We start from the raw sequence: 25492 nt of genomic DNA, 5'->3' as shown, positions 1-25492 counted from the left end.
ATCAAGTTAATCGATCGAAAAGTAAATGTAAATGAAATGCGAGTAAATCCCAGCATTGTCTATATGTATAACTTTAAACATATTAAAATATAGCCCGGAAAAAATGTTATATACATGTGAACATATTTTATATATAATTATATATTATATAATTGAATATATATTTATAAAATATGTCAATGTTTTATATAATTATATATAAAATATTTTGTCCCGGGAGGGAGAGAGTTTAACATAATTTTTATTCTTTGGACTTCATACTCTATTTTTCTTTTTTTTTTTTTTTTTCAGTGACTAATTATAAAAAGAAAATAATTATAAAATCATTTTTAATATTATACATGATTAGGCTTTTTCTGTATAATCTTTACAATTTTTTAATTTATTTAACAAATATATTATTTAACAAATGTAACACAAAAACTATGGAATACTGATAACCCATAGCATGTGATGGTCAAGTCTCTTGAAATTGATCTGGCACAGAATGTGTTTATTTTAATATATAAGTATAAGAATATGTAAAGCATAGGTTTAGAAATCTTAATAAATAATATCTTAATAATAATATTAATCAGGTAACTGGTGGAAACAAGGGTATCGGCTTTGCCATTGTCAAAGCTCTGTGCCAACAATACGATGGAAATGTTTATTTGACGGCTCGCGATATCACCCGCGGCTTGAATGCCGTCAGTGAATTGAAAAAACAAGGTTTGGATCCGAAATTCTATCAATTGGATATCAATGATGACAATAGTGTTAATACATTCCGGGATTATTTACAAAATACGTATGGTGGCCTCGATGTGCTGGTTAACAATGCTGCCATAATGTTTCAAGTAATTAAAGATATATTGCTATAGTAATTAATTAATAATTAAAGACATTATTGATATAGTAAACGCAGTTTACGACAAATATGCATTTCTAATTATTTATTTTCAAAAATGCGATTATTTCTAAAAAGAATAACTTGATTTTAAAAAGAGAAAAAATATTATATATTGCTACCCTATTCATATTTAAATATAAACTGAATAATAATTGAATGATTTTGTAAAAATAAAATATCGAGAAGATATATTGAAATTTATTTATTATAGAGCGATGCTACGGAGCCTTTTGGGTTTCAAGCGGAAGAAACTATACGAGTAAACTACTTCAGCTTGCGTAGAATGTGTACTGCTTTCTATCCATTACTCAGACCACATGCCCGGGTAGTTCATGTCTCGAGCAGTTTTGGATGTCTATCATAAATTACTGGTGATAACTTAAAAAAGAAATTAACCAATTCAAATTTGACTGAAACAGAATTGGATAAAATCATGCACGAATTTGTCGAGTAAGATTCAACATTTTTTAAAAAAACAATTGCATTGATTATATGTTAAAAAATTAAATAAAAACGTTTGGAAAAATTTTTCGAGATTTATATTCTTATATGTGGATTTATTTCCAGTGCTGCAAAATCTGGTACGCATTTACAAGTCGGGTGGTCAGATTCAGCATATACGGCAAGTAAAATAAGCGTTAGCGCCTTAGCTGGTATTCATCAATCCATGTTCAATGCAGATCCCCGAGAAGACATTACGGTGAATGCTGTACATCCTGGTTATGTAGATACTGATGCTACTTTGCATAAAGGAATTTTGACACCAGATCAAGGGGCTGTAGCTCCTGTTTACTGCGCATTGTTGCCGAAAAATACAGAGATAAAAGGAAAATTTATCTGGTACGATAAGACATTAGCAGATTGGAAGTAAGCATATGTAACAGATAGGTAAACTGGTTTGCACCGCACCTACAATGCATAATATGTTCAAATATATAAATGAACAAATACGTGAATGTTAAATAAACTATCTATAATATAAATTTAATAAAAAATCGTAAATAATAAGCGAATCGGCCAATCACAATAGAGAAGATAAAGTAAGTCGTTTCGCTCACAGTAAGTATATCTTACTGCCTTATGTTTTTTTTATGTGTTTCTAGCTTAGGGATAACAAAGAACTTACAAAAAATAGAGACTATTTTGCTACAAATGTCTTTTATATTAAAACTAAATAAAAATATATATTGAAGAATGTTACATTATTACTCACGTTTTCAAAAAAAAATTTGTGAATAATGCAAAACGATTCCATATATTATTTCTATACTAAATACAAAATATTATATGTAGTAATTAAAGAGAAGAAATGGATTCTTAATGTAAGCAATATATTTAGTGAAATTATGAGCTATCTTGCTTGAGCATTCATTGCTTCCCTCCGTGCCGCTTCAGTTAAAAGATGGATGTCTACCTCATCCACTGGAAGTTGTACATATCGCACCACAGATCCACGGATAAAGCAATTTTTTACAGATAACTGCAATTTAATATACAATTCGTTAATTTTATTTAATTGAACATTAATTTTAATGACTGCATTGCATGTCTATTATTGATGATTCAATTTGCATAATCCCTCCATTCATATGAAAAAAAAAGATTTTAATCAAATTGATAAACTGTTATTATATTTTGTAGCTTATGAGATGTTGATAAAAAATTTCCACAGGTACAGTCTTTCGTGTTTAAAAAAATGGACTAATTCATTGTAGTACCATTTGAAAAGTTGCTATTTTAAGTCTAAGTGTGTTAATAAAATAAAAGTATTTACCTTTATTTACAGTACAGTTTGTTTTTTAACTTATAAGCAATTAAAAACACTTATATAGCCACATGTGTGTCCATTTTTGAAATTCATATCTCAGTGTCTATGCAAGAAAAAGGATAGTATGCTTCTAAATATTAGATGTAGTAAAAAGAAATCCATTATTTTTCCAATAGATGGCTTTAGTCTGTATCACGCGTAGACAAGATACAGATTAGTAAAGCCATCTATTGGAAAAATAATGGATTTCTTTTTACTACATCTAATATGTATATTGGTATGTATTTGCATCGGTAGTATTATATTAGTATACCTGACATTTTTATGTATGATTATATATAAATGTCTACACAGTTGAAAAAACAAACTATATTGTAAACACAAACTATAAATACTTTTCAATTTGTTTAGATTTAAAGTAGCAACTTTCAGAAATGTGTCCATTTTTTAAATACGGTTGTGCTTTATGAAGACTCTTTTAATCAGATCTCTCATAAGCTATAAAAGATGCCTTCCATTATTCATTGTCAATATTGAATATCTATAGTATACTTATATAACAAGAAATATAGATTTTCAATGCTTAGAATGAATAACCAAAATATCACAGTTTCAGCTAATTTAATTAAAATCCTTTTCTAAAAATAGTTAATGCAAAACCTCTTATATGATAATATCAATGGTAATTAACGTACCATGTGAGGATACTTCTCTGAATCTGTTACGCTAATGTCAGCCAATTTTATGTTCAGATACTGATCAACAGAATATAATGTGCCGCAGATACTAAAACAAAATATCACATTGCATAATGTGTGTGATGGCCAGTCACACTACACTGAATTAGTACACATTAAAGGCTGTTTTAAATAAAGTATCTAAATGCAGTGACATAATAAACTCGACTTTGACAATAAAATTACAAGTATATTCTGTTAAATAATGTAATATTATCTAATCATTTAAAAAATTTATATACTTTTACACTTAACTTTATTAATTTCATGTATAGTAGCTTTTAATATGTACTAATCTAATATAAAGAATTCGATCACAATCAGTGTTGCTCAAAAAACAACCATGTGATGACGTTTCACCTGAGGTCATTTTTCAATTCGACCACTACGTCCTTTCCAATCAAGGATTTGAAGAAGGAATAAAACAACTGAAATTAAAAATACGCTCAGTTGAACTTGATACACGTCCAGGTGTTATTCACATCCATGAAAAGCCGGATTCTACACTTCTCTTTATTGTGAAAATTTTTACGTTAAGACTTACCATGATAATTTGCAAAAGATCACTGTGATTATATATTCAGTATCGCATACGCTAGTAGTAAATTATAAGTATTTATAATGAAAAATGCGTTCCAAACAAATCTCGGCGGTAAAATTATAACCTATGTCTATGATCACGAAGCATCAATAGCAATGCATGAAATAGAATATACATAGAATGGAAACTTTTAGGACAATTCGCATAAATATTTAATCTTATTTGTAACTGCACGACGTGTATCTTTTGCACTTAAAATAATATTGAAGAAAAAGAGAAAAAATTGAAAATACAAAAAGTTCAGTCATAGAAAAAACAAAGCTTGAAGTAAATTGTAACATACAATATATTCAGCCTTGTTCATACTAGAGTTCCTCTAGTAAGAGTTAAGCCGAGTGATGATTTTTTATTTCAGTTCATCCATATTCAGGGAACGAAAGCGATATCCTTAATTTTTATTTTAAGATTAAGTAAGACAGAGAAAATAGCTTGTTTTCTCACTCTCTCATACTTATATTCCTATGAATGGCGGACGCGCGCGAGACAGGTGTCGTAACTTTTACCAGAGGAACTCTAATTCATACAGATTTAGGCCGACGTCCTATAAGCGAAAATTTACAGCGGAACGGAACAGTGCGACCAATCACAATTCTGCAGTCATTATTCAGCTTTCTGAGATTGTGATTGGTCTCGCTGTTTCGTTCCGCTGTAAATTTCCGCTCATGAGGCTTCACATATGATTTTGTATATACTGTAATTTTATGTAACGGAAAAAATCAATCATTCATGCAACAAAAGCTTAGCATTCTTAGCAATATGACTTTAATCTTGACACATAATTTTGTCAAATAGGTTCCATACAAGAATTACGCAGGTTGTTTAAATAAAGCTTAAATGTCAACGCATTCATGAAGAAAAATAAAGTTTATATTAACGTTGTTACATGTTAAAATATTTGTAGATCTACAAATAGATCTATAAGTAGATATTAAATAAAGCAAACGCTATTTTTTGAGATAAATACCTAATATGATCTCTTAATGTGTAATAATATACAACATTATATCATCGTGTGCTGTAATCGATACCTTTACCAATTGGTGCTTCTGCTATAACTGGTAGGACTTTGGACTTGATCGTCACTGATTAGGGAGCGCTATTTTTTGCAGTTGAATATTGAAGACGAGAGAAAAGAATCTGAAGAAGCAACGATGTTTTCTACCTGCGTCAAGATATTACGGACTACTAGCAAAGTGAGATTCTTCTCGAATTTGTCTTGATTTTCGTTTTTCGTTTGTTACGTTGATTCTATTCATATGATTCATATATATAAGTACATTGCGTTCCATCGACTTTGACTTTAAAATTCGTTGTTACAAACGTTTCTTATTTTTATGAAAAGCATGTAAGATAGAGATAAGTCACTGTTTATAATTGTAAATTACTCCAAATAACTGTATCTTATGATAAATATAGTCACTTGCGTTCAGTGAATTAGTATACATTAAAAGTTGCTTTATATAAAGTATCTAAGTAAATTGTGACATAATGTGCTCAACTTTGACAATGAAATAATACGTGTATATTTTTTCTAAATAACGTGACAATATTATTATTGGTATTTAATCATTTAAAATATTTATACATTTGCTTTTTGCTAATTTTGTGTGCAGTTTCCGATAAGCACTAATTTAGTGCAATGCAAGTGTCTGAATTTGTTATTAAACATAGATTTATAGTTGTTTTCTAATTGTTTTTGAAATTTAATTTAAATGTCTCATAAATGTCACTTATTTTCAGTTTGCCTCATTGGCGCGTTACGAATCTACTTTGGTCATTGCAGAGCATAACAATGAAAATTTATTGCCACTCACCTGCAACACATTGACAGCTGCTAAGAAGATCGGCGGCGATATCACTGTACTGGTGGCTGGTACGAAATGCCAAGCAGTTGCACAGAATGCATGCAAAGCCAAAGGCATATCTAAGGTCTTCCTCGCAGACAGCGATGCGTTTAAGGGATTTACTGCAGAATCGTTGACGCCACTTATACTTAAGCTGTGCAACGAACACAAATTTACACATATATTAGCTGGTGCAAGTGCATTTGGCAAGGCATTGCTTCCCCGAGTTAGTTTACAATTTATTCTCTTCTAAGAAATTATACTAACTGTGTCAATTTTATGTTAATTCATATAAATCTGTTTAATTGAAGGTTGCAGCCAAGTTAGATGTATCACCAATAAGTGATATTATCAACATAAAAGCTTCGGATACCTTTGTACGTACTATATACGCTGGTAATGCCATTGAAACTCTTAAATCTAAGGATAATGTAAAGATAATATCCGTGAGAGGTACTTCTTTCGAGTTGCTACCTTTAGAAGGTGGAGACGCTAAGTGTGAAACTGTTCCTACTGACGATTATACTTCAAATCAAGTGCAATACATCAAACAAGAGCTCAGCAAATCCGACAGACCAGAATTAACATCTGCCAAAGTTGTGATTTCTGGCGGACGTGGAATGAAGTCTGGAGAAAACTTTCAACTGCTGTATACATTGGCAGATAAGCTCAATGCGGCGGTTGGAGCATCCCGTGCTGCGGTTGATGCTGGTTTTGTGCCAAACGATATGCAAGTAGGGCAAACTGGAAAAATTGTTGCACCTGTAAGTAAAAAATTAGTTGCTAGAACATACTTTATTGGAATAACTCTCATTTCAATCTTGCTGGTGTTCAAATACCAATAACTTTATGATTATGATTTCAGAATCTCTACATAGCAGTTGGAATTTCGGGAGCAATTCAGCATCTTGCTGGAATGAAGGACTCCAAAACGATTGTAGCTATTAACAAGGACCCCGAAGCTCCCATTTTTCAAGTAGCAGATTATGGATTGGTCGCAGACTTATTTAAGGCTGTTCCCGAATTAACGGAGAAGTTATAAATTGCAAATAGGGCTCATATAAATTTTATATTTCAAATGATTATTTTTGTACATTTTATTATATTATATTGTAATACAGGAATTTTAGAATAAAATTTTTATGATGGTTTTTAACAAAAATCAATTTATAATTTTAATGGTTACAATCTGTTTGTCATCACATAATGTCAATAAAAGTAAGTTAAGTAAAGTGTATTTTTTAATAATAAAAACTACAAAAATTAATAAGATAAAGGGAGAAATATCCGATGTACTAATATTACATTTTATATATATATATATATATAATTACATATTTATGTATGATATATTAGTAATTACTTTCTTCTTATACAACAAATAAAATGGAAAATAACTTGAACAGAATGTCTAACGTTAGATGCTGATAACACATCCATTAATTAAGATAGACTGACTTAAGATATATTGACTTTCGACCATTTTGGTAACTATAAAAAGTGCTTTTTTTCATATCTACTATGTTTTCTGTGCCAATGTATCAGTAAGGGGCTTCGCATAATAAAACGAACAAGGAACAGAGAATAAGAATTTCAATCTATCAGAAACACTGTGTATTCCACAATACATGATACATATTCTGATAGCTTGAAATTCTTATTCTCTGTTCCCTGTTCCTTTTATTGTGCGGAGCCCCTTGTACTATTACTTTTGTTTTTATGCCTTCTTCTAAATTCATAGTCGCAATATATTGGATCATCTAAAAAGTATCCGCGGTTTTTTGTCACTAGATGTGTGTTGATGGCATCAACACACATCTAGTGACAAAAAACCGCGGATACTTTTTAGATGACCCAATATATTAATGACGTAACAAGTTGTAGATACCAGCGACACCCAATATTAAACAATGTAGAATGGGTTTGAATCGGTTATCATATGCGTGCTAAAATCAATTATTGTTACGAAATAAAGTGTAATTAAATACGAAAATATACATTAAATACGTTTGCAAAGTGAAAATTTCTTTCTTGCAAGAGTATTTACTTACAGTAAGTATGTGTCTATCGTTCTACTTAATAAACATTATTACAGGTTATGTTATACATATCTCTCTGTAAAAAAACGTTTTACGAAAATTATTGTTACTGGATATAAGTCTCATTTAAAAAAATATAAATTGTCAAAAAAATATAAATTGAAATTTGTTATATTTTCGAAGTATTAAGTCTTAAGTCGAAGTATTAAGTATTAAGTTAATATAATAATTTTATTATTATTCAATTTTAATTTATAGAATATGTGGCAAATTTTTATATTTATAGAATATGCAGAGTATTCGCCAGTGTGTTAAACAATTAGCATCATATAGCAAATCTGCTATAAACAAGACGAGTATACTATCAAGTGCAACAAATTTTGCACGAACACCAACATGTAATGTACATATTTCTGCAATTTGTAGAACTGATTTAAGTAAATACAATACTCCGACGAGGTTTTTAGATTATAACAAAACTGTATTTCCACCTCAAAAACCAGGTGAAGAAAGAAGACCTGCTGTAAGTTATATATTGTGTATGTGTACTAAATATTGGTTATTATTAATTTATTGATCATTTCGCTTGTTCATTATTTTTTAGTATGTATGTCATATGAAAGCCAATATAAAATACAGTCCGAAAAAAATGTGGTACATCGCAAGCTTTGTACGAGGAATGACTGTGGACGAAGCTGTAAAACAATTGAGTTTTATGTATAAGAAAGGCGCTGAGATTGCAAAGGAAGTTATATTGGAAGCTCAACGTTTGGCTGTAGAAGAACACAATGTTGAATTTAAAAGTAATTTGTGGGTCGGTGAGTATGTGAATCAATCAATATTCGAGATTTCTGTTTTATGTATTCTTATACTTACTAAATTTTAATCATTCAATTAATATCAAGGAAATAATTATTTCTTGTGCAGCGGAATCATTCAGCACCAAAGGTATTGTAATAAAGGGTATACGACGACATGCTAAGGCACGCATGGGAGTTATACATTACAGATATTGCCACTATTATGTACGCTTGGAAGAAGGACCGCCACCTAAGCACTATTATCTGCCACATCCCAAAACTGGCGAGGAATTGTTAAACGATTGGATGAAACAGCTGCGTATGCGCAAAATACCGAATTCTTTGTAATATTAGAAATACGATTGTAATACTGTAAATATATTATTTAAGAACTATTATATTTACAAATCATCATATATCAAAGATACATCTTTCAGCACTTATTTCATTTTTATAGTGATTCATTAATAATGTGCTATTTCTCTAAGATTGTAACTCTAACTTGCAACAGATCTTTCTTCATCCTGTTAAAATGGAAATAAAGTCTTGTTATAATCTAAAAAGGGTTTTGTACTTAATCAAATCACAGTTTTGTTATATATGACGCTAAACGCATTGATGAATACTTTGCAATCTAAATATGAAAATTTGCTATATATTAACTTCTATAAAACAAATTATAATTGAATGATGGTAAAATTATTTCAATATATTTAACTTGTGACGAAAATATAACAAAGTCCAAAAGATTGAAATGTGTAAAACGTTTTTTTTGCAGAGAAATGTAAAATATAAATTAAAATACGTTAATGTTTTATTTTAAATCATACATTGATACAATAACGTGAAATTATGCTCCATTATATTAATATTGTATAGCATAGAGATATTACAAAAGAAAATGACAAATTTTATTTCTTATGCAGAAGTGATATCTTTATTTATCATCTGCAAATGTATTAATTTACAACTTTAGTTTAGTCCTCCTCCAGTGACGCCTCTTCGCATTATATCTAAAAACACACATAAAAAATTGGTTTTAATACACAGATCTTCAATATTTATATAATATTATCGCAACGATTTCTAATAGATGATATGTTATTTTTTGTTCCATATTTTATTATATGATTGAACTCTAATGTAGTTAAAATATTTCAATGCTGCTGTAATATTAAGATATTCTAAGCTTTATGAATATATACCAAAAGTAATTATCAAGAATTGAAATATTTATATTTTTTAATATATTATAAAATAATTATTTCATAAAAATCTTATGTGTTACATCCATAATAAGAAAATTACAACAATAATTGAAATTCTTAAAACTATCTATCAAATTACAAGATCTTTAAACAAAAAAAAACATTTAATTCTTATTAATCTTATTCAGATTGATGTTTTAATCTTTTCTCGCAATTTAAAACTATAATTCTATTCTTGTTATACAAATACTATATAGCAAAGTTATAGCAACGTTTGTGCAAGGAGAAAACGAGCGACGTATAACCAATGCAAGAAATTGAAGCAAGTATCCGTATGCATCTTAAAAATTAAGTAAGCATTCTTTTATGTATATAATAATTCACTAATCTAACTTAAACTTACCGGATAGTATTACCGGTCCGCATTCTCACCCATTGGGGAATTGGTCTGTTTTGCTTCAACTTTTTCGCAAGCTTTCGCTTGATAATAAATGTCTTGTGAGCCGACTGAAACAAATACGAAACAAATTCAAAGCTTACAGATATGATTTTTAAATGATTTTATATGAAAGAAGATAAGATTGCAAGAAAGTAAATGGATATATCGAGAATGTGTGTAAAACTCACCATCGTGCCTATTCACACTTCTATGAAAACACGACAAATGAGAGAGTAAAGCGGTTAAAAAATGAACATGAACGTACACGCGGTTAAAATATTTTCTAGAAGGGTATTCGATATATAGTTATGGACTTCCTTCTGAATGGATCCACCAATTACAGCTGAGAATTCTGGTAAAGGCGAAACCAGGCGAGACTATTGACTGCGTTTAGCGGACTCAACAGTTGAGTGAGTGTTCGCTGTTATTGGTGTATTCTTTTAGATCATCCAATCAGCATTTTAGATCTAATTAGAAAATGCATCAATAGCGACTTATTCAATTGTTGAGTTCGCTGACGCAGCCGTTTTGAGACTGTAATTCTTAAACACAACGAATTATAGATGGCACTAAAATGCCGCTCCAAGGATAAAGCAAAATTATTCTTTGAATTATTTTTTTATTCTTTAATTTGTTCTAAGGAATTATACAATATTGCGAATAATTTTTCGTTTTTCTTTCGGATTTTCGTATATTTTTACTGTTCACCTATTTTTTTTTTAGCTGAATTTCTTGCACGGTTCATCTTTTCTCTTTTTCTCTCCAACGTGAAGAGAAAAGGAAGAAAGATGAATCATGCAAAAAAACTTTAGCTGAAAAAAAAAACAGACCCTGTGTTAATTTTAATGTTTATTCTCATTAGAATGATTTGTTTCTACTCTTTCGGAGGAAAACGAGCGAAATATATGAGTGCAGAAGTTGTAAATAAAATGAACAGACTCGTGGCCATCGCTCGATAGCCAATCCGCGTTCAACAAGTACTGACAAGAGTGACTGTGTAAGATATTCTGATTCAGAAGAGTCGATTGAACATTCGAGTTTCTGGAGATTGATTATTTTGCAAATCGCTTCGAAATTCTTCCTCGGCGTACATACAGCTCGTTCGTGTAACAAGGAATTATATTAGCAAGCGATGGATTAATTATTAATAGCGACTATCCTCATTCCGTATCTCATCTTGTCTGTATGCAATCGCTCAGTTGTGACGATGCTCATGACGTAACTAAATTAATATTGAATTATTATGATGGAGTGTCAGGCCTGAAGATTCACACCTCGCGATTTATTTATCATTCTGCCCTGTCACTGTGACCACGAACGAGCACGCTTGAATTTTGGATTCGGGACACCTCGGAGTGACGAACAGTAAAGATGGACAGCAACAAGGATGAAGCGGAGCGATGCATGGAACTCGCGGAGCGATTTATGCGGGAAAGAAAGTACGAGGAGGCCGAAAAGTTCATTCGCAAAGCTCAGAAACTTTACCCGACCAAGAAGGCGGACGGTGAGCCTGAGATTTTCATACAGTCTGTTTAACGTACTATTGACACGAGAATATTAATTTTGGCATACTTTGCATGTGAATGTATTACAGACTTTTGAGTTTGCCTACATTTATTTATTCCAAGTTTTTTGTTGTATATATATTTTAATTTATTATCTTGTTTATTATTTTTCTTATTTATTTTTTTACATGATGATTAGTCTTATATTTATAGCTAGATTTAATGAAATCAAAACATCCTTTTATTTTATATTAATATATGAATAATATATTATATAAATATTAATATATGTATAATATATGTATAATGAAATTATTTTTTCATTCCTTTGTTCGTATACTTAATCTTTCTTTGTTTTTTTATTATTTATAATATAATGAATTTATTCTATTCACGAATTTGTTGTGTTTACATTATCCACATATATTTAGGTAAAATAAAACTTATTTTATTATACAAGAGTACACATACATTTCTTCTTTTTGTCAGAATGATGATGATTACAGGAATTAAATAATTATATTTGTAGAATTGTTGGCGGAAGTGACGGTACTCTCAAAGCAGAACCAGAAATCTGAGACGACTGAACCTAATGTTAGAAAGCGGCAAAATGTAGCTAAAGACAGTACATATTCCCAGGGTAATTCAGAGTATTCCAAAGAACAGTTGGAGCATGTAAAGAGGTAGATTATTTTAATTCAGTGAACTATAATGTATCAGAGCACACTTTCCCTGTACTAAAATATAGAAAACTGCAGTCCAATAGAAGAAAAGAAGATAAATATTTATTATTCTGACTCTTTCCTACTTATGGTAGTAAAATAACATTAGCCAATCAGCGAATGCCTGACAAAGAAAACAATATTTTCTTTGCATTAAAGTATCATTGTCTAAGAATTGAAACATTTCGATGGCTTGCTCCAGTGTATTATAGAGTTTTAAAACAGTTATAATATTTGTGGAATATATATTGTTCATTTATACAATTACAACATATATAATAATACAATTTGGAAAACAAAGTTTTCTAAAAAAAAAATGAGTTTGAATGAACTCAATCATTAAAATTTTTTATTAATCTACAGTACAATTTTGCTGTAATAATTAATTGTAAAAGAATAAAAATGTTTAAAAAATCTTTTTTCTTTATATCTATTTTTTTTAATCAAATAAAAAATTTCAATATTTTTAGTTATATTGTAGTAAATGAGCAATATTTATTTTTTCATTTTTTGATCTTTATTATTTCTTCAATTATTATCTGTTAATTATTTTAATTATTTTGTATAAATCATTTAGACGAATTCTTTATTATTGTAGGATAAAAAAATGCAAGGATTATTATGAGATTTTAGGAGTTAATAAAGATGCTACAGATAGCGACATTAAAAAAGCTTATAAGAAATTAGCACTTCAATTACATCCTGATAAAAATAAAGCACCAGGTGCTGCCGAAGCTTTTAAAGGTACATCAAAATATATTTAAAAAATAGAGTTGCGAATATATTTACATGTAAAAAATTGATTTTTTACAGCTATTGGCAATGCTGTTGCTATTCTTACCGATACGGAGAAACGGAAACAATACGACACATATGGTCCCGAAGAAGAACGAGTGCAGAATGCACACAACCGCCAAGGCCATACACATTACAATTATACTCGTGGATTTGAAGGTAATAGAGATTTAAGAAGATTAAGGAGAATCTCGCATTACTTCTTAATCAATGGACAGTTTATTCATAAAAATATATATAATGGAATAAAAAGGTTTACTAATAATATCTTGTGTCACTATACATAATTACTAATATCTTATGCCATTATACATAATTATTGTTAATTTTATATGGTACGGTAAAAGTCAATGAAATTTTTTTCTACATATTATTGATATTATTAACTTTTGTATTGCATGTATATTACAGACTCATCTTATATTTCATTAAATGTGAGAATTTCCTTAAGAGAAAAACCGCATATTCCTGGGATGCGTTCCAAAACTTGACTCTGTCAACTCCGAGTATCTTTTATCTTTATTCAACATTCAGTGACCAACAAGGATAATAAGACTCAGGTTGACAGAGTTGAATTTTGGAACACAACTCTGCGTGTGAATTGTGAGTTTTTGAGGAATAGTCAAAATTTTAAGTAGCTGTAGCATTGCAATTTGCTGTTCCATTATGCAACGTTTCACATTCTTATTACACCATATTCTCTGGTTTTTATTCGTGCACTAGACTCTACTAGAACTATCTTTTTTGCTTTCGCCAATTATTAAACATATATCTCACTTTAAGTTTCAAAAATGTACACTAGCGGTATGTACATATAAATGTACGATACTTCAGCCACAAAAAAACAGATCTCATGAATCCCATGATACAGACAACTATAAAATATTCAACAATAATTTTTGTCAATTTGCTGCGATCCTGCGAACAAATAAGTCGTGAGCGTAGTTCACACTGCGTTAGCAAAAAACATGTAACAATATCGAAATCCGGCAAAGAAATTGAACGACTTTTACGATCAAAAGTAAAACTGAAATATTTTATTATATTCTGAAGCAAAGCTTCAGAAAGTGAGACGGATAGAGCATTATAGAAATAGATACGATGTTAGCGAAAAATAGCGGTTCATACACAGAGATACATTGTATAAGTTTATGCATCGAAACATAATCTGTCTCTTTTTTAGCCGATATCACAGCCGAAGAATTATTCAACATGTTTTTCGGTGTTGGTTTTCCACAACAAGAATTTTATATGCGTCGGCCAGGTGGAAGGTGGATGCGTCAGACAGACGCTCAAGCGCAACATGCTCATTCTCAGGTAGAGCACAAAGAAATTTGAGTTGTTAGCATAATTTCTACAAAAGTACTTCCTTATTTTTTTTCATTCATAATGTAATATTTTTTAGCAAATAAATGGATATACCACATTTCTTCAGATGTTACCAGTTCTGTTACTAATAATGTTAACCATGATGAGCAGCTTTTTCATATCCGATCCAGTATATAGTCTACATGCAAGTTCGTAAGTATGATCGACGAATAATTAATACAAATGTAGATTTTTATAGGATAAACTTACATAATGATTTTTTTCTTACTTATAGGAAATATTCTGTGGCCAGAACAACTCAGGCTTTAAAAGTGTCATATTATGTTAAGGAGAACTTTCATAGTGAATATCAAGGCAGTTTACGTAGGTTAGAAATTTCAATTGAAGAAGAGTATGTGAGTAACTTGAGGCAAACTTGCGCCAGAGAGAAAAATTACAGTACGTATATCTCTTTCAATATATTTATTATATTTTTTATAATACTACTATGATGCTAATTAACATAACTTTCTTATAAACATTCTGAAAATTTTAAACTTATTTTCTATGTAATCTAATAGGGGACAATATAATGTGGAAAGCCCGTAATTTGGGAGATCAAGATCTGTACTTTAAAGCTAAAAGTCTCGAAACACCTTCGTGTAAAAAACTACAAGACCTGCAAGCATAATATATAAAACATGTCAACTAAAAATAGAAGTTTTGCGTGTTGTAGATAGATGTATAATATATTTACACATGTATAATTATCTTTGGGTGTATAATGAAAATTTGTTATAAAAGAATACAGTTACATATAAATGTCTTTATACACTCAGAGTAAATCAGAGTATATTTCAATGTCCAACATACTAAACATATTTGAATTGCTCTAGCCGTTCATTCATAATCATGCATAAATTTTAAATTGCATGATGAACGATTGCTATGTAAAGTAAATGAAGTTTTAATCTTTATATATATATATATATATATATATATATATATATATATACAACTTGAGTGAAAAAATGTGTAAGAAACCTCTTTTTGTTTGGCTTACAATGATTTCTATTCTCTCAAAACAAATGTATAAATATACTGATATATATATATAAATTTTGGTTAGGAATATATTTAAAGACTGTTAAAAATTATCTATAAAAATAAATTAATGTAATATTCGTGTGATTGCCTCTTCAGCTTTTCAAGCAATATTACAGTACTAGGAAATTATTAGAATGACAGTCTTTCTGAATACTCAATTATTTATAACAAGCAAAATGAAAGCCTAGTACTTGTAAGTATGATTATATAGATGTAATATAGGTGGGATAAATATGTCATGCATATACATAATTTCATAGAACACCAGACTTGCGGGTCCAATTTATTTCGTAATAATGCCTTTTTCAATTACAACTGAAAAATTATGAACAAATCTGTGTAGGTGTCAATGATTTATATTTTACTTTTGGAATGTTATTGCACAGCTGATTGTTAATATATGCCTTTCTAGCAACTATTGAGAATATATTCATTTGCGATCATATATATAGTTTAATAAAAATGAAAGAAATATTTTGAAATATATATTCGAATTTTAGTTCTCCGGTTATAATTAATTATGAATTTATCCGGTTATAATTAACTACTTTACTACCTTTGTATTAAGTTTCATATATTGATTTTAATTATAAACATGTACGAAATTTAAGTTCAATTACTTTTACACTGTATGTATATTATGTCAAATTGCTTTTCACTTAAAAATTATTAATTTTAATTTTCTTCTGTCGATCTTCTGATTACAGATAATATATTGACATAGGATTGTTCACGATCCATATTAAGTTCGCTATAATTTTAATGTATAAAGTAAAAAATTCAATATTTCTAGCAGATTCTAATATACATGTGTGTGTGTGTGTGTGTGCGTGCGTGCGTGCGGGGGAGTGTGTGTGTGTGTGTGTGTGTGTGCGCGCGCGCGCACACACATATTTATAGAGTTGACATAATTCTCTGATATTTGTGTAAATGTCAAATCAATGTGTACCTGGAGATATTTCTGAATTTTATTTTGATCTATTTTTTTTGATCTATTTTTTTTATGAAGAAAAAATTGACCAATCGCAATGATCATGTAATCAACTTGTGATTTGTTAATTTTTTCTCTGTCCGAGATCTCGGACTGATTTCTAGCATCGTGGACATTGAGCTTCAAACACATCAACAGAATTTTTTAATAGAAATTAAAAATCAAAAAATTGATAAAAATTCGACGATACTATGATATGAAAATAATATCAGAAATTATTTGTTGCGTATTATAAAATTGTGTTGTAATAAATAGGAGTTGAAAAAATGATTAAACTATTTCAAAGATATCCAAATTATAAACCTTAGTTGAAATGATATATAATAGCGTTTGTTTCAGTATATAATTATAAATTGTGCAATGTACGCTATATAAATGTTTATAATTATTATATCCATAACGATTTTTGCACATGCATATTTATGTTCCTGCAAATACAAATTATTTAAAAAATTTTATATATATTTATTCCTCGATTTATCCTTTTTTTCTATCTGATTTCATTAATAGAACATTTAATAATTATATATTTTTGAATCAATATGTGACTGAAATGTGTAACAATTATATCTCTAATTATTTGCTTAATTTTTTCTACGTAATTTTTATGTATATATTTCATACATATTGTTTTGTAAACTTATTTACTTATTTGTACATATATATAATATATGTATGTATGTATGTGTGTGTGTGTGTGTGTGTGTGTGTGCGCGCGCGCGCGCATGTGCGTGTGTGTGTGTGTGTGTGTGTGTGTGTGTATTTTACATATGTATATGCAATATTTACATATTTATATGCTATATCACTTTAGAATAACGATGCACATTTCAAGATATGTATATTGAAAAAACTATGATTTGGGAATTCTGAGATATAAAAAAAATGTTACATAGTTGTACTATATTTTCTACACTTAAAATAAAATAAGAACACAGTTACGTTGGAGAGAGAAAGAGAAGGAAAATAAAAAAAGTGTATTGGAGTGTACAAACAGTTTTAACCATGATAGTTTTAATAGCAACTGCTGTACGGAACGTATAAATCAATTATATTAGTTTCTTGTTTTTCTTAAAAGAAGAAAATGAAAGGTGAATAACTGATATATTATTTTTCCCGTGCACCATGTATTTTTGAAATCTGCGTACGAATTGTTTCTCTTTAAGCGATTTGAGCTATTTTGAAGTGGCTCCGTTATCCAATCTTGAACACATGGTAAATATGTCACCGGTGCGAGAAACTTTGCGTGATTCTAGCGGCGATTCTGGTATGTAATATCGACAGATTATATTATTTTTATCATTCATCTGCAAGTATCGCAATTCCATAAAATATTAATATATCTTAATATATTCACAATATTAAACAGAACGGATAATTTGTTAATTATCTACTTGAGGTTATGTTTTATCGCGAGCGACTTTCTGATTTCGTGATTTTGTTTTTAGGATCGGAGTCCGATAATGCTTCCGCGTCCTCGAGATCGAGCCGTAGTGATAGCCGAGCATCGCAGGCTCCGGCCCAACAAACGTTAACCAATGCTAGGGACGAGCATTCCGAGGACGAGAACGGAGCACCAGCTTCACCCGCATCAAACGCTAGCGGTAGCCGCGCCTCGAGGTCTACCAGCCAGAGTCCAGTCGGGTCGAATAAGTTGGACGGCAGTCGTCGATCGGAAAGTCCGTCATCACCGGCTGGATCTGGCTCGAGACGTTCAAGCGTGGGTTCTGTCCAGAGCGAAAAATCCGGTTCTCCGAGATCCAGAAGCGGCACGCCAAAATCAGCAGCCTCTCACAGCTCGGTGGATTCTCCAAAGTCTCCTCGATCACGCTCGCCATCACCACACGGCAGCATACGCTCCTCGAGTCCAAAGTCACCCGTCAGTTCAAGATCTGCACGTTCTAGATCGGTGGAAAGAAAATCCAAGACTCCGGCCTCCCCCGCATCCAATGCATCTGGTTACGATTCCCCGAAAAGTCGTAGATCTCGAAGTGCTTCTTCTCAAAGAAGTAATAAGTCAGGAGGTTCAGCGAGTCCAACAGAAAGGCGATCGAATTCTTCTGCATCTTCGAGGAAATTTGATGAACCAAAAAAAGCAGATTATAAAAGATCTGATGATAAGAGATCAAGATCTAAAAGTCCGAAAAACGATAAAAGCGATAATGAATCGAACAAATCCTTCAAACAAACAGGTTTGCTTAGTTTCATTAATTATAATATTCAGAATGATTTTTAGCTTGAAGTTATTATTTGTATTAGCTAATTAATTATTGTTTAATGTTGAAATTTTTTCTTCAATTAGTTAACGATCGTAGTCCAAAATCCGATGAGAGTGACGAAGAACAATCAAAGAATAAACGGCAACATAGTAGTTCCGGATCAGATACGGAACAAATTGTGAAACGAAGTAAGCCGATAATAGACTCAGATTCTGAGAATGAGACAGCTGACAAGGAAAACAGTGTCGCTCCAACTGCGGACGCATTATTTGGTGATGCAAGTGACATTAGTACAGACGACGAAAAGGATAAAAAGGAAGAAAAAGAAAAAGAACGGAGTCGCAGTCGGAGTAGAAGTAGAAGTAAAAGTCGCAGCAGAAGCAAAAGCAGAAGCAGAAGTAGAAGTAGGAGTAGGAGTCACAGCCGCGGCAGATCCGAGAGTGGCGGAGAAGGTCCAAGTCGATCTGTTATCGAAGACGTAAGTCGACTAAACAAATTTTTACTTTTTTTTTTAATGATTTTAGAATGTCACTTATTTTTAATATATGATAAGAAAAGTGCAATGGATTTTGACAAGAAGACTATGAATACATTTTAACATTAATTTTATTCCATATGCAGGAGGACGATAAAGATAAGGAAGAAGAACCAGAACCACCTCCAGAGACTCGAATTGACGTAGAAATCCCGAAAATTACTACCGATCTAGGACGCGAGATTCACTTTGTGAAATTGCCGAATTTCTTATCTGTCGAAACAAGGCCATTCGATCACGACACCTACGAAGATGAAATTGATGAAGAAGAAACTCTAGATGAAGAAGGTCGTGCTCGACTGAAGCTCAAAGTTGAAAATACATTGAGGTGGAAGGAATCATTTAGTGACGATGGCAAAATGGTGAAACAGAGTAACGCGAGATTCGTTAAGTGGTCGGACGGTAGTATGTCGCTGCATTTGGGTTCAGAAATTTTCGATGTGTATAAACAGCCATTACAGGGCGATCACAACCACCTCTATATTCGCCAAGGTACAGGTCTACAGGGTCAAGCAGTATTTCGAACAAAACTAACATTCCGGCCGCATTCCACTGAATCGTTCACACACAGGAAGATGACTATGTCCTTGGCCGACAGATCGCAAAAGACATCTGGCATTAAAGTTCTTTCTCAAGTGGGAATGAACCCAGATCAGAATAGGTATGAAATGATAAAGGTATGTATATACTGTACATGTTAACATTTCTATATATGTATTATGTTAAATTGATTGTCATTGCATTCTGTTTTTAATTTTTTTTTTTTTAGAAAGAGGAAGAAAAGCTACGTATGGCTATGCGAGTTCAAAACAAAACGAAGAAAAGTACTAGTGGTAGCAGAAATACTAATCGTGCTACAGGAGCGTACAGTGGTGATGCTTATCACGATGATGGTTCTGATGATGATGGTGCAATATCATTAGCAGCCATAAAAAATAAATATAAAAAAGGAGCGATTCCTTCTAAAGGTTGATATTCATAACATTATATTAGAACATATTTTAATATTCATAACATTATTATTAAAACATGATCTTAATATTTTTTCTGTCAAAAAAAAATTTTTTACGTTGCACTGTAAAATGTAATATCTTTTAACTTCAAGATATATTATCTTTATATTTTCATTGCATGTGTTATATTAGATTAATTTATTCTGTTCACTATTAATTTATTCTTCGTTTGTAACTTAAAAAACGCTTTATTTCAGCATCGAATATTTATTCTTCGGATGAGGAAGGATCAGATATTGAGACACACAGACCTAAAAAGAATATTAAAGGAAAAATTCTAAAAGATTCAGATGAAGAATCCACTTCTGAAAGCTCTGCGGGTAGCGGCGGAGACGATAATCAAGTTGATGATGCGAGTGATTAAAAATGTATATATAATTCAGAATTTAGTAGTTTTCTTTTATGACAACTATTACGGTATGTCATTACAACACACAATGCAAATAGCATGAAATAATATTTAATAATTTTATAGGTAATATCTGATTCATATATCATGTAAATAAATCAATAAATACATATTTAAAGTCGTCAATTTCTTCTACATATTTGTCTTGTAGAAGAAATATTTTATCAAATCTTTTTGACGAAGTTGTGAAGGCTTCTACAGAGCCAGATTTTGCAATTTGGTCTTGAAACATAATGAATAAAATTATTTGTACTCCAACTGCACTGTAATAAGGCAAAATATAGTAGAGTGTAAACATGCATCTGGTAAATAAGTTGGCTCGTCACTCCTACTGATCCTTAAAAATCTTTATCGCAGGAATTTAATCACTACTCCAAAGTGTTGAAATCATATTGCGATAAGTGTATTTCAAAAGTAGTAAGTTTATTATTTAACACTGTAACTGCAGTTTTGCAAAAGTCATATAAAATAAATATTGACCAAATATCTATTAAATTATGTATTAAGTAGTATTCCGAAAGTGCACGCATATTTTACTTAGCACATCAATTTTTTGGGAATTCGTAGCTCTAATTTTTATTACATCTTTATTACATCGAGAAAGAGGACTTGAAATTTAATTTAACAATTTTGTTAAAACAGAGCTTTCTGAAATAATTTTTATAAAAAAATTTTTGATTTGATTCAAATAATTTTTATGGCAAGAACTGCGAAATAATAATATACGGAAAGTGTTAATATGTCTCACAATACTCGATAACATTTCATCTATATAATATACAACAAAATGAACTTTATTAAAATCCACATAGAACTTGTTTTTTTTCCGTATATAATCAAAATCTCCATTATGAAGTAAACTGCTCGAGATAACAGAATGCTTGTGTTATTGTAAATTACTTGCAATCGACCACCGTTAAATCCTAATGTGCTGAAAAATTTCGTTAAGATACTTTTGAAGAATATAATTAAATTGTGTCTAATATATATTCAATAAAAATAAGGTACTTAAATCACGTTGACGTAGTCAGTGTGAAGCAATACTTTGACAATAAATTGTACGTATTAAATTAGTAAGTTTTTATACTGACCATGCGTTATGAATACTACATATTTCCCTAGAAATAATTAATATTTCTTTATTGGCAAGTATACTCAATAGCCTTACGGTATTCACCAATGTAAACCAGAAGATGGCCGATTTGACTAGACTACGATCTTAAAGTGGTAATCCTCAACGATATTTCTATAGAAGCGCTCGGTCAGGTCACTCTATGTGTCAGCTCCATTGTATACATATATATTACAGTTTATAAATTCTAATTTAAACTAGGATTTCGTCCTACATCCCACTGTATCTCAATCCTTGGCCACTTTGTTTGCAGGACCGTCAGCATAGGATTGCTATCCATAATACATTTTACAGTACACTCAAGCAATACCGCTTGTCCTTTGTGATATTTCACTCTATTTTCCGGATTGCTACGCTGTAGACCATTGTAGTGATATAAGACGAACATATCTGGGCACATACATGGTTCCTCAGGAAAAAATTCATCCATAAACGATGCAAGAAGTATTATTCCTAAATTTTCACTGTCCAGTCTCTTCCTCATGATATCGACACTGCAAGAACATTTAGATATAAAATTTGTTATCGATAGTTAAAATTAAAATCAAATTTAATATAAATAATTTCACACACGCCTATTAATGCAAAATGTAAATAATATATAAACTACGAAAGCGTTAATACATACTATTCAGCAACGGCTACTAGTCCTAGTTCCGCCAATACATCCTGTAGTAAATTTGCGGCGATAAAGTTATTCCCTTCTGGGTCAAAGCGTTTGAAAATTCTTCGCGCTTGTTCCGACGGTGTCTCTGGACTCACTAATCGCTTCTCCGTAGAGAAGAGTACAGTTAGATGCGTATCCGATCCTAGCACCCAGATTGGATGCGACGGTGATTTTAAAAATGTACCCACTTCACAATACCGTAAATGCTCTAGCAGAGTGAGAAATCCTACTGTATTCTGTTTATCAATACCGCGTAATTCTGCAAAATACGTAATATAGAGTACTGATGTAGAAAGAATAATCTACGTACAATTAAAATATACATAGAATTGAGATGACAATGTAATCAAGTTTAAAGAGAAAGAAAAATCAACTCACTTAATCCACTAATATCTTGATCGTGATCCCAGACATGACTAACTGCCCGGCCAGTAAGCATTAAATTTATTAAACTTTGGCTTCCATATCCATAGGTAGAATCGATCATGGGTTCTGTGGGATCCGACATTTCGGAGCATATTTCCAGAACTCCTTTTGTACACATCACTGTATAAAGTAGAAGTAATATACCATACTGATCTTTTAACATTCCAATTCGTTCCGTAAAGAAATCTTCTACATCATCGATGCTATTTGTAGTAAATATCCTATAAAATATGAATTAATAGCAAAATATTTAAAAAATTAAAATTTATTAGAATATTATTTTCTAATATAAGCTTACCTTAATTGAGAATGAAAAGCTTCTGATTCTAATGACACTTGTTTGGTAGCCGATGTTTCGTTAATTTGATTACCTTCGCTAATATCTTGGGTTGAATTTGCCATTGGCTCCACTGATTTAGAATCAGTGCCTTCTTTGCTAGATACGAAGTCATTAGAATCATTGGCGTGTACTACTGAATACTTAGGATCTTGAACATCAGCAGCCTGATTTATAATTTCAATCAGGGCTTTCACAAGTAATTGATCACATTTTTCATCTTTGATATCCTTCCAAGTTATAACATCGCTCTCCAACAGTAACTGCTTTAAAATAAATGCTTGAACCGCAGCTATCACAGCGCAGGGTCCTCCTTCCGTCTGTACAAGCGCAGTAGGTTCATCTATACTGAAGTAGAAGCCTACAAAAAATTAATTAATGTAACCATAATTAGAACATACAGTGTAATACATTACATAGTAATAATACAGTAATACATTTATAATATTTCTAGAAACTTTATAATGTTACGTTTTGTATATATTATATAAGAGGTACATGAGCATTATTCAACACTAAGTTATCAACTTAATCAATTATACATTGCTGTTAAGCAAATACTTTTATAGAAAATAATTGGGTAAGGCAAAATGAATGAATTTTCACAGGTTATCTTGCATGAAAGTTGCTATTAACACTAATGATTGACCATTGGATCGGTGTGGTCCCATATAAAATTCTTGTGTCTACATGAGAATAAGCCATATTGAAGAAGAAAGCCTCAATACCTTGCGCCCATCGCTTGAAAACGTCCTCCTTGACGGTCGAACCCCACAAAAGCGTTTTAATATTTTTCAGGAGCTCGTCGTCGCCCGCAATGGCATTATCGGCCATTATCTTCCGGGTGCGCGCGATAATACGGGAGATTAAAACGCGCCGTGTACACGAATCTTATCTGGAACTAATCATAATACTTTCCGGCACTATTAGCTTCACGTTAAATCCTGAATTATCGGTCGCATATAGGAACTACTCGATAACCTATTTTGCACAACAGAAACCTGCCAAGTACGTCGCCATTTTGAACCGTTTTCTCTTTCACGTGAAGTGCGAACAAAGATGGATCCCTTTCCACGACGATGCGCACTCGAATATGCGCAATCGATATATCGAATTTCAGTTTGAACACAAATTCAAGAGTTAGAATTACTTCGACTAAACTTTAGCTAATGTAATCAACGACTTTATTTCAACGTTGTTTTACTTATAGGCCTTATAGCTTATAGTAAAAACTCTACCTATATGCAATTCAGTTTCTTGAGGTAATGCGATTTTTTTAAAAAGAAGGTTAAATATAACTGGCAAAATAATTAACAAAATATCTTAAAGTACGATAATTTTCACGAATTATCGCGCAATTATGTTTGTAATATTATTTGCTGACCTTGAATGAGTTAATGGTTTTGATTTTTTAAAACAATATGTAGCAATACACGTACGTGAATAACAAAAATATCTCTATACTTTATTACTTCGTAATGAGATATTAAGTAACCATGTATATGTAAGTCATATATTAAAAAGCTTAAGAACTATTTTCGATTAGTTTAAGAACTATTTTCGACATTGCAAGAAGTCTTGCGTGAAAAATTCAGTACATTTTTTACGTCTAATTAGATGATTGGCTCAAAGTTCAAAGTTACTTTAACAAGACGGATTGTATTGTTTATTGGTTATATTATTATTTGAAATATACTTTAAGTGTATAGGGTGAATAATTGTTTTAAGTGTATAAAGTGAATAATTGCTAATGTTTCTGGAAACTTTGTGTTTAAATATATTAGTAATATAGTTTCGTGTTTGCTAAACGCAACTTGTACACAATTAATTTTTATCCAGACAGCCATTCACGTATTATCTAAGAAATCACATAATGTCTTTATGACTAAAAATAGATAATCAAGAATTATTTTGTGATATATTTTTGCAAGGAAGTAATAATATGGCAAATACAAGAATGTATCTACGATTGAATATACAAAAAGAACTTCTCTTTTT

The 25492-nt window shown here is 31.0% G+C and overlaps 8 protein-coding genes across 10 annotated transcripts; 5 read left to right on the top strand and 3 right to left on the bottom strand.

Moving 5' to 3' along the window:
• The first annotated feature begins 21 nt into the window (after window positions 1-21).
• Window positions 22-2246, top strand: LOC105151007 (carbonyl reductase [NADPH] 1-like). Its single transcript, XM_011064436.2, is given in 4 exon segments — window positions 22-42; window positions 579-839; window positions 1104-1342; window positions 1460-2246. Coding segments are annotated over 4 exon segments (810 nt in total). The 5' UTR covers window positions 22-36; the 3' UTR covers window positions 1764-2246.
• Window positions 2034-4291, bottom strand: LOC105150974 (U6 snRNA-associated Sm-like protein LSm2). Its single transcript, XM_011064390.2, has 4 exons — window positions 3942-4291; window positions 3758-3825; window positions 3356-3446; window positions 2034-2372 (listed from the first exon to the last, which is right to left on the bottom strand). Exons 1-4 carry the CDS (start codon window positions 3942-3944, stop codon window positions 2244-2246), a joined length of 291 nt encoding a protein of 96 aa, XP_011062692.1. The 5' UTR covers window positions 3945-4291; the 3' UTR covers window positions 2034-2243.
• A 384-nt stretch (window positions 4292-4675) lies between these two features.
• Window positions 4676-7004, top strand: wal (electron transfer flavoprotein subunit alpha wal). The gene is made up of 4 exons (XM_011064392.2): window positions 4676-5191; window positions 5739-6068; window positions 6154-6606; window positions 6708-7004. Exons 1-4 carry the CDS (start codon window positions 5150-5152, stop codon window positions 6882-6884), a joined length of 1002 nt encoding a protein of 333 aa, XP_011062694.1. The 5' UTR covers window positions 4676-5149; the 3' UTR covers window positions 6885-7004.
• A 703-nt stretch (window positions 7005-7707) lies between these two features.
• On the top strand, window positions 7708-9244 carry mRpL22 (mitochondrial ribosomal protein L22). Its single transcript, XM_011064393.2, has 4 exons — window positions 7708-7894; window positions 8168-8404; window positions 8486-8699; window positions 8809-9244. Exons 2-4 carry the CDS (start codon window positions 8171-8173, stop codon window positions 9027-9029), a joined length of 669 nt encoding a protein of 222 aa, XP_011062695.1. The 5' UTR covers window positions 7708-7894; window positions 8168-8170; the 3' UTR covers window positions 9030-9244.
• Window positions 9245-9477: 233 nt separating this feature from the next.
• RpL39 (ribosomal protein L39) lies at window positions 9478-10677 on the bottom strand. The gene is made up of 3 exons (XM_087402691.1): window positions 10517-10677; window positions 10293-10396; window positions 9478-9694 (listed from the first exon to the last, which is right to left on the bottom strand). The coding sequence occupies exons 1-3, from the start codon at window positions 10517-10519 to the stop codon at window positions 9646-9648; spliced, it is 156 nt and encodes a 51-aa protein (XP_087258817.1). The 5' UTR covers window positions 10520-10677; the 3' UTR covers window positions 9478-9645.
• A 592-nt stretch (window positions 10678-11269) lies between these two features.
• Window positions 11270-15503, top strand: LOC105150977 (dnaJ homolog subfamily B member 12). Its single transcript, XM_011064394.2, has 8 exons — window positions 11270-11832; window positions 12363-12516; window positions 13154-13299; window positions 13369-13509; window positions 14534-14667; window positions 14756-14871; window positions 14954-15117; window positions 15240-15503. The coding sequence occupies exons 1-8, from the start codon at window positions 11700-11702 to the stop codon at window positions 15347-15349; spliced, it is 1098 nt and encodes a 365-aa protein (XP_011062696.1). The 5' UTR covers window positions 11270-11699; the 3' UTR covers window positions 15350-15503.
• A 2210-nt stretch (window positions 15504-17713) lies between these two features.
• On the top strand, window positions 17714-21233 carry Atu (Another transcription unit). 3 transcript variants are annotated; one of them, XM_087416945.1, is made up of 7 exons: window positions 17714-17847; window positions 17923-18023; window positions 18205-18948; window positions 19059-19453; window positions 19597-20187; window positions 20280-20478; window positions 20721-21233. In XM_087416945.1, exons 2-7 carry the CDS (start codon window positions 17969-17971, stop codon window positions 20885-20887), a joined length of 2151 nt encoding a protein of 716 aa, XP_087273071.1. In that variant the 5' UTR covers window positions 17714-17847; window positions 17923-17968; the 3' UTR covers window positions 20888-21233. The 3 variants fall into 3 exon arrangements, with proteins under 3 accessions (XP_087273071.1, XP_087273072.1, XP_011062697.1); XM_087416946.1 differs by having other exon boundaries at window positions 17753-18023; window positions 20721-20891; window positions 20999-21233; XM_011064395.2 differs by having other exon boundaries at window positions 17753-18023.
• Window positions 21234-21334: 101 nt separating this feature from the next.
• Window positions 21335-24549, bottom strand: LOC105150979 (ubiquitin carboxyl-terminal hydrolase MINDY-3 homolog). The gene is made up of 5 exons (XM_011064396.2): window positions 24223-24549; window positions 23456-23855; window positions 23110-23378; window positions 22693-22990; window positions 21335-22558 (listed from the first exon to the last, which is right to left on the bottom strand). Exons 1-5 carry the CDS (start codon window positions 24326-24328, stop codon window positions 22252-22254), a joined length of 1380 nt encoding a protein of 459 aa, XP_011062698.1. The 5' UTR covers window positions 24329-24549; the 3' UTR covers window positions 21335-22251.
• Between the last annotated feature and the right edge of the window lie 943 nt (window positions 24550-25492).

The sequence above is a fragment of the Acromyrmex echinatior genome, chromosome 2 (assembly GCF_024713525.1).
Source record: "Acromyrmex echinatior isolate Ae372 chromosome 2, ASM2471352v2, whole genome shotgun sequence".
NCBI lineage: Eukaryota > Metazoa > Arthropoda > Insecta > Hymenoptera > Formicidae > Acromyrmex > Acromyrmex echinatior.
This window is presented reverse-complemented; position numbering and strand designations above follow the sequence as displayed.

Bases quoted from the DNA above. Each gene is read 5' to 3' on its own strand.
- RpL39 (XM_087402691.1), bottom strand. The intron at 9,695-10,292 runs GTAAGTTTAAGT...GTGTGTTTTTAG, and splicing joins CGGACCGGTAATACTATCCG to ATATAATGCGAAGAGGCGTC.
- mRpL22 (XM_011064393.2), top strand. From the start codon at position 8,171: ATGCAGAGTATTCGCCAGTGTGTTAAACAATTAGCATCATATAGCAAA. The intron at 8,405-8,485 runs GTAAGTTATATA...ATTATTTTTTAG, and splicing joins GTGAAGAAAGAAGACCTGCT to TATGTATGTCATATGAAAGC. The intron at 8,700-8,808 runs GTGAGTATGTGA...TTTCTTGTGCAG, and splicing joins TAAAAGTAATTTGTGGGTCG to CGGAATCATTCAGCACCAAA.
- LOC105150974 (XM_011064390.2), bottom strand. The intron at 3,447-3,757 runs GTGAAACGTCAT...ATTTTGTTTTAG, and splicing joins GAATTGAAAAATGACCTCAG to TATCTGCGGCACATTATATT. The intron at 2,373-3,355 runs GTACGTTAATTA...ATTAAATTGCAG, and splicing joins CAGAGAAGTATCCTCACATG to TTATCTGTAAAAAATTGCTT.
- wal (XM_011064392.2), top strand. From the start codon at position 5,150: ATGTTTTCTACCTGCGTCAAGATATTACGGACTACTAGCAAA. The intron at 5,192-5,738 runs GTGAGATTCTTC...ACTTATTTTCAG, and splicing joins TATTACGGACTACTAGCAAA to TTTGCCTCATTGGCGCGTTA. The intron at 6,607-6,707 runs GTAAGTAAAAAA...TTATGATTTCAG, and splicing joins CTGGAAAAATTGTTGCACCT to AATCTCTACATAGCAGTTGG.
- LOC105150977 (XM_011064394.2), top strand. From the start codon at position 11,700: ATGGACAGCAACAAGGATGAAGCGGAGCGATGCATGGAACTCGCGGAG. The intron at 12,517-13,153 runs GTAGATTATTTT...TTATTATTGTAG, and splicing joins CAGTTGGAGCATGTAAAGAG to GATAAAAAAATGCAAGGATT. The intron at 15,118-15,239 runs GTACGTATATCT...GTAATCTAATAG, and splicing joins CGCCAGAGAGAAAAATTACA to GGGACAATATAATGTGGAAA.
- Atu (XM_087416945.1), top strand. From the start codon at position 17,969: ATGGTAAATATGTCACCGGTGCGAGAAACTTTGCGTGATTCTAGCGGC. The intron at 18,024-18,204 runs GTATGTAATATC...TTTTGTTTTTAG, and splicing joins TGATTCTAGCGGCGATTCTG to GATCGGAGTCCGATAATGCT. The intron at 18,949-19,058 runs GTTTGCTTAGTT...TTCTTCAATTAG, and splicing joins CAAATCCTTCAAACAAACAG to TTAACGATCGTAGTCCAAAA.
- LOC105150979 (XM_011064396.2), bottom strand. From the start codon at position 24,328: ATGGCCGATAATGCCATTGCGGGCGACGACGAGCTCCTGAAAAATATT. The intron at 22,991-23,109 runs GTGAGTTGATTT...CGTATTTTGCAG, and splicing joins TCAAGATATTAGTGGATTAA to AATTACGCGGTATTGATAAA. The intron at 22,559-22,692 runs GTATGTATTAAC...ATGTTCTTGCAG, and splicing joins CTAGTAGCCGTTGCTGAATA to TGTCGATATCATGAGGAAGA.